This window comes from Pelodiscus sinensis, chromosome 8 (assembly GCF_049634645.1).
Source record: "Pelodiscus sinensis isolate JC-2024 chromosome 8, ASM4963464v1, whole genome shotgun sequence".
Classification (NCBI taxonomy): domain Eukaryota; kingdom Metazoa; phylum Chordata; order Testudines; family Trionychidae; genus Pelodiscus; species Pelodiscus sinensis.
Genome location: NC_134718.1, coordinates 12225054 through 12237463, shown reverse-complemented (window position 1 = coordinate 12237463; position 12410 = coordinate 12225054). Strand labels below are relative to the sequence as shown.

The window sequence follows — 12410 nt, the reverse complement described above, 5'->3', positions numbered from 1 at the left end:
CGACAGAGTAAAATGAAGCGGCGATTTAAATAATCGCCGCTTCATTTAAATTTACATGGCTGCCGCTTTGAGCCGACAAACAGCTGATCAGCTGTTTGTCGGCTCAGCGCGATAGTCTGGACGCTCCCCTGCCGACATCAAAGGGAGCTGTCGACAACCCAGGTATGCCTCCTGGGATGAGGCATACCTGGGTTGTCGACAGCTCCCTTTGATGTCGGCAGGGGAGCGTCCAGACTATCGCGCTGAGCCGACAAACAGCTGATCAGCTGTTTGTCGGCTCAAAGCGGCAGCCATGTAAATTTAAATGAAGCGGCGATTATTTAAATCGCCGCTTCATTTTACTCTGTCGGGTAGCCTAATCTACATGCCTCTGGCGACAGAGGCATGTAGTCTAGATGTACCCATAGTGACTTGATAACTATTTTTCGAAGTTAAAAGAACTACAAAAGAGCCACTAAAACTGACCATCCCTGCTTATACAATAATTGCATGTCTTAATGAAGACTGAGAACCTGATGTTACTTAGTATAACATAGTTTTAGCAAAATATAATGATGTAAACCTTGGGAATGCGCTGATAAAATTCTGGTGTGAAAATCAATTATTGAAGACTGCCCATTGTAAATTCTGTTGCTTTGCAAGATTAAAACAAATATTTCATACACAAAATTGAAACAAGATCTATAGTACAATTTGATGTATGTGAGATGCATCTTTCTCAGGGCAACTGAACCCAAGACTAGCGGGGAGCCCCATAACTGCATGCTTAGAATTTAGAGATAAAAATTAGAGATGACTCCTACCTGGAACAAGTATATGAACCCTGCTGGAACCTTGAGAAATATCAAATCTAGATCCAGACTTAGAACTGGATCTGCTGAGAATATCTTGAGTTATTTGGGGAACATTAGATGATGGCATTTTAGTTAACATCTAAAAAATGGATTTGGCTAAGAAACTATTTATCTTGCTCACATAAAGTGATGCATCAACTGAGGCTGCTGTCCTATGAGGTAGTGGATGAGTACAGTTGGTTACTTATCACCACATCATCTACTGTCTTCTCTAAAGATGCAAATGAAGAGAAGACATGTCTCAACTGAAAGGCCATGCATTCTTGGTAATGACTGAACAAGTAAAAAGGATTTCCTGATATGGAAGATTGTAATGAATACAATCGAGTGAATTTTTTGACAAATAGATGGGCTGACTCAAAACAAATTGAAAAACTGTAAAAAAATAAATAATTTTGTATCCATCTAAAGCATTTTGGTAAATTTGAAATTAAGTTGTTGGTATTTTTGGGGGGGGAGGAAGAAAAGATGGTTTTGGTTCAAGTCAAACTGGATTTTTTTTTACGATTTTGATTCATTCACTGAAGGTTCTTCCTAACCCAGATACAGTAGCTAAATGAATGTGGGAGCTTAGACAAGAGCTAGCTGGCTTCAACTTGGTACAACTAAGCCCGAAGAAATGTGGGGAGGTTGGATGCACAAATATCAACAAAGTTAAGAAAATGGGAGCTGGGTATTGGGTCAGACCGTGGTCAGTCTTGCCCCGTATAGCGTCTCCACTGGTGGCCTATACCAGAGGTTCAGGATTGAATAGAACACGACAATATGGAATGATCCATTTCTGTCTTCCACTTCCTACTTGTGGTGGTCAGAGAATTAGGGTAATGAGGATGTGGTTAAATCACTAGCCATCTTGGTTAATAGCCACTGATAGACTAGCCTCCATGAATTTACTCATTTATTTTCTGTACCCAGTTATGCTTTTTGGCCATTACAACATCCTAAGGCAATGAGTTCAATAGGTTAGTTGTATGTTGTATGAAAAAATACTTCCTTTTGTTGATGTTAACCTGCTGCCTATTAATTTCATTGGGCAACCCCTGGGATTTTTATTGTGTGAAAAGGTAAATAATCGTTTTTTCTGATAATTTTTTCCACGCCATGCCCAATTTATAGGCCTCCATCATCTGTATGATGGACACATCAAGACATCTTGCTTGATTTATGTTTTGTAGGAACTAGTGGTTGTGGCACTTGTACTGATGACATAGAGAAGGATAAGTGAGAGGCTCTGGAGGCCAAATGTAGACTGTTAGGTAAAAAATTAAAGTCCAGGCTCTCCATGGTACTATTCTCTGAATTGCTTACAGTTTCTGTGCTGGGCCAGTTAGACAAAATTTCAATGCATAGATGAGCCTATGATGTTGGGAAGAGGAATTTAGGTTTATTAGGACCTGGAGAATCTCTTTGAAAAGGAGGAGAGATGGGCTCAATATAAACCAAAAAGGAACCAGATTGCTGCCATGCAATATTTAAAGGGTCATTTAGGCATTTTTGAACTAAGGGCTAGGGGAATGCCAACCAGTGCAAAGGAGCACATAGCTCAAAGACATTGCCTAGGGGAGGATCTATATTAAAGGGAAAACTCTATATTCCTCATGGAATGAGGTTTACTACCTAATTTGATTTAGGGGCTTTATTCCGGAATCCCATTTCACTGCCGCGTGTAGACGCGGGCAGTTACTTCGGGCTAGTCAATTTCTAAAATGGCGACCGGCTGGGAACATGAAAATCAAACGTGGGATATTTAAATCCCGGGCTGATTTGCAATTCCGGTCGCCCTCATTAGCCTCCCTAGATCGATCTAGGGGGCTAGTGTAGACATACCGTATGATAGTAAAGAAAGAAAAATAGAAGTTGATTAAAGTACAGGTAAGAACAGATAGCTAACATAGCTCCCATCAGGGAATCACAAAGAGAAATAGTCAAATGAAAGTCTCAGTCTAGTCTACACTACAGGGAAAGGTTGGCTTAAGGTAGACACTTATGTAGCTGGAGTTGACGTGCCTTAAGCTGAACTTGGGCGCTATTCCCACAGCAGGAGGTGGAAGGGAGAAATGCTACCATCAACTTCCCTTACTCCTTGCGATAGCAAGGAATATTGTGGTTGATGGGGGCACCCTCAGCTTTCGATATAGAGGGTCTTTACAAGACCTGCTACATTGAACACCAGACGACCAACTGCTGCAGCAATCTTCCCACAAGTGTAGATATGGTCTCAATTATATTACACGAAGGTGGACAGTGACAAATTTTATAAGTGCTTATATGCTAAAAGTCTGAATATCAAGTTGAATAAATGTGCGTGCCTGGTATTAAATGAAAATATCAAGATAACCTCTTTCTTGGGTGGTAATAGCTTGTTTAGAGTTTAAAGTTTGTTGCTTGTATAAAATTGGCTCTTTCCTCTCCCCAGCGTGCATTACTTTTCCCTTGCCAATGTTGAGCTTTATTGGCACTCCTAATACAGAGTCCACCTGCTCTTTTATAATGCAAATATATATGTTAAGTAGACTAAGAGATCTTGGGCCATTCCAAGTAGCAGATGTGTCCAAGAGCTCTTTCTTTCACTAGTGGGTGATTGCAGGAGCGTGACAATTTTTCTATGATGTGGAACTAGCCTTAATTATCCATGACTTTGGCACACTGAAGTGAGATTGCTGCGATGGGCTCTATCTTGGCCTACACACATTGAGACTCCACAGAAAAGAATCTTAAAGCAGGCTGCAGAGATCTGTTTATCAAGCACCGAGCACCGTTTCACGTGAGAAGCATATTTATTCCTATGACCTAGGATCTGCACCGCTGGGCAGTAGGTTTCCAACATGCTAGTTTTAGCTTTTGGCTTGGGACCTCAGAAACAGAGTCGAGGTGTCAGCAAGTTTGAAAGGGAGTTGGCTGTTGGCAGGACATTATCATCAAAAGATTCTCAGCTTTGCAATGATCCCTTCTTTCACCCTTAATCTGCCAGATCTTCAAACTGTAACCCACTAGGGCCATGGTGCCAACCAGTTCTGAAGCAGTCACCACTATAATGGCTACTACTATAGTGAACTAGCGACACTCAACTGGCCAAATAACCACACGTTGTTAGTGGTTAGTGTGTTGGACACCATGGCACATGGGCATACTAAAAAGGTCTTTTTTCTCTCAATGTTTTGAGGAGGGTGGGATGAGAGCGGGTGTGGTACTTATGTCTCTTAGCCTGAACTTTTATTATCTGGAGTGTACTTTTTAGTAGGCTTAGCATGGGAAAAGAGGGTGAAATAGCAGTCCATTACGAGATTGTGAAATTAAACTACGTAAGAGCCCCCAGAGCATGAAATGGGACACACCTGCACTTACCGATTGAAAGAAACACTAATAAATATTTTCCCTGATTTGTAGGTCTATTCCTCAGCTTCCCCTTGGAAATCTTCTCCTAGTCACACACTATTCAGAAAGGTGTGCCTCACATGACCTCATATTAATTACCTGCAAAAGTCAGACGAGAAAAACCTCCTCCTCCTGTTTTTTACCATGATGAGGCAGCTCGGTTTCAAGTGTGCTGAATGATGATGTATGAATGGAATTTATTACTCAACCTGCACTATGTATCATTTTATGTACTGCCTTTAGCTAGCCCGAGAATGTCTTACAGGGTTGCTTCCCAAATGGTGGTCTGTGGAATACGTGGTCTCTGGAGCAGTTATTGGCAGTCCACAATGAGCTGTTTGGTCACAATAGGCCTGTTTTTAAAAAGGGTTCTTCATTGGCTAAAGATGCAGATAGCTGCCCAGTGAGGTTGGCAAATACATGTTAACACCTACCTCTCATTATAAATCAACGCGTTCCATTATTACTTGTGGGAGAAGAAGCATCTGCACAATTGTGAACAAGAAGGCCCATGAGATGGACCCTATTATGATGAAGCTCCATTGTGTGAAACCATTTGGGAATCCCTGCGTTATTGAACTAACACCCCTGCATCTATCAGGATTAATGCACCTTATCGATCTGACAAGTACCTTGGATGCAAGAAGCAACTACCAATATGACAGAACAAGCTACACTAATTCTGGAACAGGATATGAACGTTGCCGTCTCCAGTTTCTGAAGCAAGAGGGGAATTTGGGAGACAGGAGTCAGAACATAGTTAATCCAAATAGAATTGGCTCAAGACTCTTACAAAAGTAGTTACAGAAGGAGTAAAGGCTCAGTTTTCCATCCCACAGGATGACATAGCCAGCATCACATTGCCCTGCAGCTCCATACAGGGACATTATTACTCTACACTGACTCAAATGCACATGTGCTATCTATTGCAATACTTCTTGCTGCACCTGTTTTTTTTCCATATATCTCATCCAACAACTCTACTGACCCAGTCTCAGCTTGCTTATATAAAGATACCTGATGAAATCACAACAGGCTTGTCAATACCACATGCTATATTAGTATCTACTATCAGAAACAGATGCATTAAAATAAATAATACCAATATATCTTGACTATATTAATAGAGTGAGGCCCTAAAATTGTAGATTATGACAGCTGTTAGGGGCTAATCTTATTTGCAATTTAAATAATTCAGAGAAAAGATTGGAAGGGAAACAGAGGCACATAAAGATGAAATTAGTTGCCCAAAGTTACACAAGTCTGTAGCAGGACTCCCGACTTGCAGTCTAGTGCCCTGCCCACAAGCCCATACAACCTTTGCAATTTTTTTCCCTACATGTAATAACTGGTCAAAAACAGCCTTTATCTCGTGAGAAATTCCAAGATTTTGTTTTATGTCATCCCAGAAAATTACAATCTTGGAATTTTTTGCAAAATTAAGATTTTGTAACATTGTACTTGACCTTCTATAAATGTTTTGTGTTGATAAGGTCAAAAGACTTTGTTTCTACATGATTGTTTGAACAGTTAGTATACTACAGATTGTATTACAATGTAAGTAAAAAAACTGTCAAAATGAAATCTTTTGAAAATTTCTGATTGAAGGTGTGGATGAAATTTTTATTTTCCCATTCAATTTTTGATTTAATCAAATCAGCATTTTCCACTGAAACCTTTCTGACCAGTTCTATTAGATATGTAACAATGTAATGAAATCCCTTACATATTAAGTAAATAAATAACTATGTTACATTACATGTTCAGTAGCTGTAGACTGGCATTCTGCAAGGCCTTATCTCAAGAAAGTACAGAAACGCATGCGAAAGTCTCACTGAAGTCAATTGGACTTACACGCATATTTAAAGTTATGCAAGTGCTTACACGTTTTCCAGAATCAGGGTCTAATATGTAGCTTCCAGACTGTTCTTTTATCTTCCTTTCCATTCTCTACCAAACTTTTCATGGAATTATTTCCAATACCAGGTCAAACTCCCATTGTCTTTCTCCTCCCCTTTAAAGAAGTCTTTAATGTTAAAGAATTAGTTAGAATTTTTAAAGTCCATCCTAAAACAGACATCTGATAATGACTCTGCTTCCTTTGTACTTAGCTCTACATTTACCTATATAAAAGGATCATATAGCAATTTGCTGGATATGTAACTTCTCACCTGTTGTCCTGGTTACAATTGTCAAGAGCACATTAGATTCTGGATCAAATGTACAATTTCACAACTGGTGATAACCAGGATTCTACAATGAAATATTTAATGGACTATTTAAAAGCACAGGGTAAAACTTTAATGTGTGTGACACTTGGAGCCTAAAACCTTTTGACTTTCCATGTTTTTCAATGATACTTTTTATCTGTAGTCATGAAGTAAGAATCTGAAAATACTATTTTTTCCACATAAAACCTGAAGTATAATGTATATAACCAGTGGCGAAAAAATCAGTTTTGTAATCAACAAAGAGCATTTATTCAAAACAAAAATTTTCAATGAAAATGTCATTTCCTTCAAAGTTTTCCAGTTTTACTTTGAAACCCCTCAAACTGATTTTTTTTGTGGCTTTTCACTGAAAACCAGAAAAATTCTATTGAACAGTTTGAAGAAAAGGACTATTTTGTTTCAAAAAGTTTCACAGAAAAAATGCTGGCCCTCCCTGTTTTCACTTTCTCTCCCCCACCCAAAATCATACAATACATTAAGAGTTACTTTCAAATTAACACACAAATTGAATTCTGCTTGTTTTAAAAAGAAACTTCTGATTTACAAAATAGCTGCCAATTAGCCAAACCTTAATTTTGTAAATTTATTTAGGAAAAAATTAACATGAGCAAATGAGAATACGTCAGTGTTACAACAGAATATATAAATGTCTAGCAATTGTCAAATAATTTGATTTTTAAATACAAAATAACCACATGAACACCTAATATTCAGGTTTCATCTGAATACATATTTATTAGATAAATATTAGGTTGTCACATCATCTAACTACATACAGTTTTGCAAGACTAAAAATCACAATTATTTTTTTGACCAATTTAAAGTATGAAATGATTGCATTGTACTGTACATACAATGTACAAACAAAGACAATGGCCATTTTTGCATGTTATTTCAGATTGTACTTTTTTTTTAAATTCTCCTCTGATCATGATATCAAAAATTGTACAAAGTATGAATTTGGTTACAATTTTTTTTTAAATCCCCTTATTTTCTTCATTATTTCTGTAGCACCCTAAAAATACACAGGTGATAGACTAGTACACTTAAGCTAATTATTACATGTAGGTAAAACAAAAACAAAACAAAATGAAGAGTTCTTTCCACAAAGGGTCAGAGTATATTACAGAAGTGAAAGTGAAACAAATGCTGAGACTTCACAAACGCTAACAAACAGGATTCATTTTCCACTTAAGATGGAGCATCAAGCTTTTTTTTTCCTGCAAAATAAAAACAATGCACATTCCAAGGAAAATGAATGCATTTCTGTTAACATGTCTCTATTCATCATTTACATATGTACAGCTGTCCCTTGAGTCTCCACTGCAGACATCGGTATGCATCTGGCAGTCCTATAACAATGTCTTGGCAGCAGAACTGTAGATCTTTGTGGGTTCTTTCCCAGATGAGCTTCCATAGGGAAACAATTTTTAAAAACCAAAAAAACATTAAAACACTACCGGGAATTTGATAGAAAAATTAAGCTTTAAAGGAAAATAACTATTTGGTAGGCCTTTCCCTACATTTTAACATTATGGCAGTGAACAGATTAAAAATTATCCATATTTTCATTAAGAAGTTTTTTCATACTGAATCCACTGTACAGTACCTGACATCAGCTGATAGTCTTGAAACTGTCTCAAATTTCTGACAGTTTGATGATGGCTAAAAGTCCTAGTGTCACTTTTGCTTAGGAAACGTGGTTCTGTAGGCTGAACATTTGCAGTTGTTAAAAAGTCCATTGATTTCTCTGTTATTAATATACAAACTAGAAAACCAGCATAACTGCATTGCTATTCTCTGTGGGTTTTTAAGCTTGTTTCTCAACAGGTACTTCTACACGAGACAGTTAGACAACTACCAGTTAGCAACAGATTGGTTCTTAACATACCTGGTTTGAAAGGCATAGGTTCGTTTTAATAGACACATGATTTCAGGTGACTTATTTAGCCAGCTGCTCAAGCAACAATAGGGTAGAGCAGTGAAATAATCGATAATAGTATCAATTACAGAATTCGAGCAACCAATTCCAACTTATAGTAAGAAGTGTTCCTTATTCTAAGGTCTATGACTAAAAAACCCCCAAATACCTAAAGGCAATACAAAGTCAGGTCGTTATCCACCCATGCAAATGACTTCAATACCTACATAAATGATGCAGCAAAAATACAGGGGAAAAACAACTACAGTAAAACCGGCTACAAAACACATTGGTAACTGAAGAAAGGTCTTTCCTACTAATTGCATGAGTGTGGCACCATACCACAACCATGTCACTGTGTATTATACCGAGATATCGTTAACATTCTGCAGAGATCCGCTACAAGTGGCCAAGTCTAGTGAAGAAAAGACAGTTGTAAGCAGAATAAAACATACTGTACTGTTTCCCTGTCCCACCCACCAATACCCTTACGTGTTAGACAGCTCCAGTTTCAAAATCTGGAGTAGCTGAAGACAGATACATTTTGTACCTTATATACTTGCTGCTTGTCTTAGTGCATGTTTACCTGTTTTCAGGGCTGGCTCTACGAGCGCTGATGATTCAGGCAAAATGTCTGCCACTAACCAGCCCATAATCACCCATGCAGGCAGTGAAGATTATTTTTTGCCCCAGGAAATTATCTATTATTCAGTTTGCATGACAGAGCTGGAACCTGATTGCCCAGGTACTGCCCGATGTATCAATTTTTTCGAGAAATGGGCATGAAAGTTGGGCTAATTTATCAAAAGAAAAAAAATGCTCCCTTATTCTGTTAAAGAACCCTACTTTTTTTTTTTTTTTAAAAGGATCCATTTTTTTTTTCCAGATAAGGTATTTTAAAACGCCAGCAAAAGGATAACCCAATGATGAAAATGTTGAATATCATCAAAGACGATGCTAAATTATTCACAAAGATATTTACAATAGCAATTCTTAAAATAATTGATTTTGCATAATGAACAGCATCTTTAAAAAAACTTAAAACAGGAAAAATATACGCATGGGAACACCTCTACATAAAACGCTTGACAAATTCAATACGCCTATTGGAAAATAAAAGAACTAAACCGCCATTTCCTTTAATATCTACAGCAAGGTGCTGCGGACTAGCATATATATATATCACGATGCATGTACAGCAGTAATGGGAAATGTTAACAAAAAATACGCAAAGCATTTACAAATATTGACTTTGGTGAGGAAAGCAAATCCAGAACTGTAAGCACGTGTCATGCCATTTACAGCATTGCAAACTAAAAGGGAAATGGGGAGGCGAGGGGGAATAGGGGAGGATTACATATTCAAACAGACAAAAAAAACCTAACAAAATTCCATCTGGCACTTAAGTTTTTTAAAACATATTTTTGAGAACAAATAAGGGAGGGAGGACTGTCAAATGTGCTTTAGTAACAAAGAAAGCAATAACCGTACAGTGGGCAAAAGCTGAAATGTCGCACCACAAGGGCAAAGTTGGCACACATGCACTTTTTACACAGCTACTGTACATAATTTGTGTGTGTGTGTGTGTGTGTGTGTGTGTGTGTGTGTGTGTGTGTGTGTCTGTGTGAGAAAGAGAGAGAGCGCGTGCAGAAAAATGGGCACTGACACAATAGGAAGCTCATGCAGGAGAAGCAGCCACACGAGAATCACAGATCACAGGGGCAAGACAGTGCCTGGCAGCAGGGTCTGTTGAGGGCAGTAGTAACCTACCAACAATTACTTATTTTCCCCATTCTCATCCTTGTTGAAAAATAAAACATCCTGGGCAGCTAAAGGAGTTAAAAAAACAGGACGGGAAAACGGCTTCATTACATGTAACAGTCCTGTATGTGAAACATAAAGCAAAACAAAAGAGAAGCTCTACCATATCTGTCCATTTTCAATGCTCCTTTCAAGCTCTTTAAAATAATAATTAAAAAAAAAATGCCAAGAGCTCTTCCCTGCCTTCACCCAGCATGTCTTGCTATGTATTGTGCAGTACAGAGGGTCTAGTGACATGGAGACTGAGCACACTGAAGGCTCTAGATAATAGAAAACTTTTTTACACTCCCTCCCCACTTCTTTTCCATTTTGGATGGATATCCTGGATAAAAATAATCATGTCAACAATTGGATAACGACACAGTCACAAATGGTAGTGATTGGAAACCAAAGCCACACACACACACAAAAACAAAACACAAAAACAACCCAAAACGAATTTAAAGGGTTTTTTCCAAGTCTGTGTGTTTAAGCAGAGGGAGATCTTGCAAACAAGTATTGCAGATTCCTACGCTCTATAAACACAAACACACACTGTCTGCAGCCTGGAGATTCTCAGGGTTCCTCTACTGAAGACAAAACATTAGCTACACAGATGTCTCCTTTGATGTATCGCTTCCCGATTTTTGATTTTTATTGTATTATTTGTGCTTTTTGGTGATTTAGATGTTTGCTTTCCTTCATGTGTGTGGCCAATACAGTCTGTCCAACACAAATCTGCAGTTGAGGGGGGAAGGAGGGAAAGGGGGGAGAAGGATTTAAAAAAAAATGGAAGAACACTCGCTGGAAGGACATTTTGAGACTGGTCAATTAGGACAATTCCATTCTCTTGCCTTTTGTTTCCTTGCCAAGATTGGTTCTTGCCAATATACTTCACACTATGTGTATCTCAGAACTCTCTCTCTTTAGGATTAACAACAAACAGGGTTTCCATTAGCCGCACTATTGTCTGTGCTTGGGTGTGCCAGGTAGCGGCAGTCTCTGAGAGCACCACTTTCTTTCTGATTTTTTTCTCCCATTGCTTCCGCAGTCAGTGAAGCTGACAAAATCAGTTCTAAGATGAAGAAAGTAGGGAGTGCACCATTTGACTGAGTCATGAGTTTGTTGGTTTTTCTGTGGAAAGGGAGTGTGACGATTCCTCTTTGTGCAGCTACCCACGTGTGGACAAGTGATGGGGTGGGGAAAATACATAGGGTTTCAGTTGTTCTCAAAGAGAGAGAGAAGGTCGTCATTGCTATTGCTTGGCAAGTCGGGAGGATCCAGGTACGAAAGCAGCTCATCTGGATTTGTGAGTTCTGGAAGCAGCTACAAAATATAAAATTAACAGGAAAATTAAATGTAATGGAAACAGATTAGCAGAATGAAGGATTAAAAGCTGCACATACCTGGAAACTGACTGTAGTGTATGTACATTTAAAAAAATCAAAAGCATAAACAAAGTAAGATGATGTAATATCAAGATATGATGGCCACTACAAAGAGTATAGAGCTAGGAGGGATCATCTAGTCTGAACTCGTGCCTGGGGAAATCTGTATAAACCGTTTTTGGTATGAGAACTGCAGTCCCAGTATCATGGCAATTACAGTCTCAAGGCAAACATCCTTAACATGAATCACTTATGTGTAGGCCAGCGTGTTTTTATTCCATGGGTTACAATTTATCCCCTAGTTGGTGATATTTGCCAAGTTTTTTTTGCCCGTGTATATGACTTTCTCGTTGGGAGCACTCATAAAAGTTATATGCAAATTCATACTCTAAACATTCACTAAGATTCATTGACAAATATCTTTCGCTTTAAGTAGACAAAGTAGAATTATGCATATCTGCTTGGAAAGATGAACTGGCTGCAGTATCTTACAGGTGACCCATGTCTGACAGGTGAGCCCACTCAATACTCACTGACACATGGCTCCAAACGGACAATTTCTTCAGAATTCCATTCAGATCCCTTTTGAGTCTGACAGATACACAGGAATTCCAACTAATCAGTTTCTCAGTGACAATTTACAGTTTACTCTGTTCCTAACCGAAAAGACAAATCTAAACTGTGGCAGTGAAAAGGAGTATGGAATAAGAATAAGCACTTTTTAGATTCAAGATTATTTTAGTGCCAAGATAGAAAGACATGGATTACTTCAACAAATGGAATAGCCGTTCCAATGCACACTTGTAGTGGCTACGTGTTTATCCAGTGCTACAAAACTAAA

The 12410-nt window shown here is 38.4% G+C and overlaps 1 protein-coding gene and 1 long non-coding RNA gene across 25 annotated transcripts in view; one reads left to right on the top strand and one right to left on the bottom strand.

Annotated features, from left to right (window-relative positions):
- The window catches only part of LOC112544318 (uncharacterized), a 119552-nt gene that overhangs the window by 13713 nt on the left and 93429 nt on the right, over positions 1 to 12410 (top strand). The window lies entirely within an intron of this gene.
- The window catches only part of ZMIZ1 (zinc finger MIZ-type containing 1), a 510613-nt gene continuing 505374 nt past the window's right edge, over positions 7172 to 12410 (bottom strand). For all 24 annotated transcript variants that reach the window (XM_075934736.1, XM_075934735.1, XM_075934734.1 and 21 more), the window contains one exon: positions 7172 to 11507. In XM_075934736.1, the coding sequence (XP_075790851.1) occupies positions 11400 to 11507 (108 nt within the window). In that variant the 3' untranslated portion in view covers positions 7172 to 11399. The remainder of the gene's footprint in view (positions 11508 to 12410) is intronic.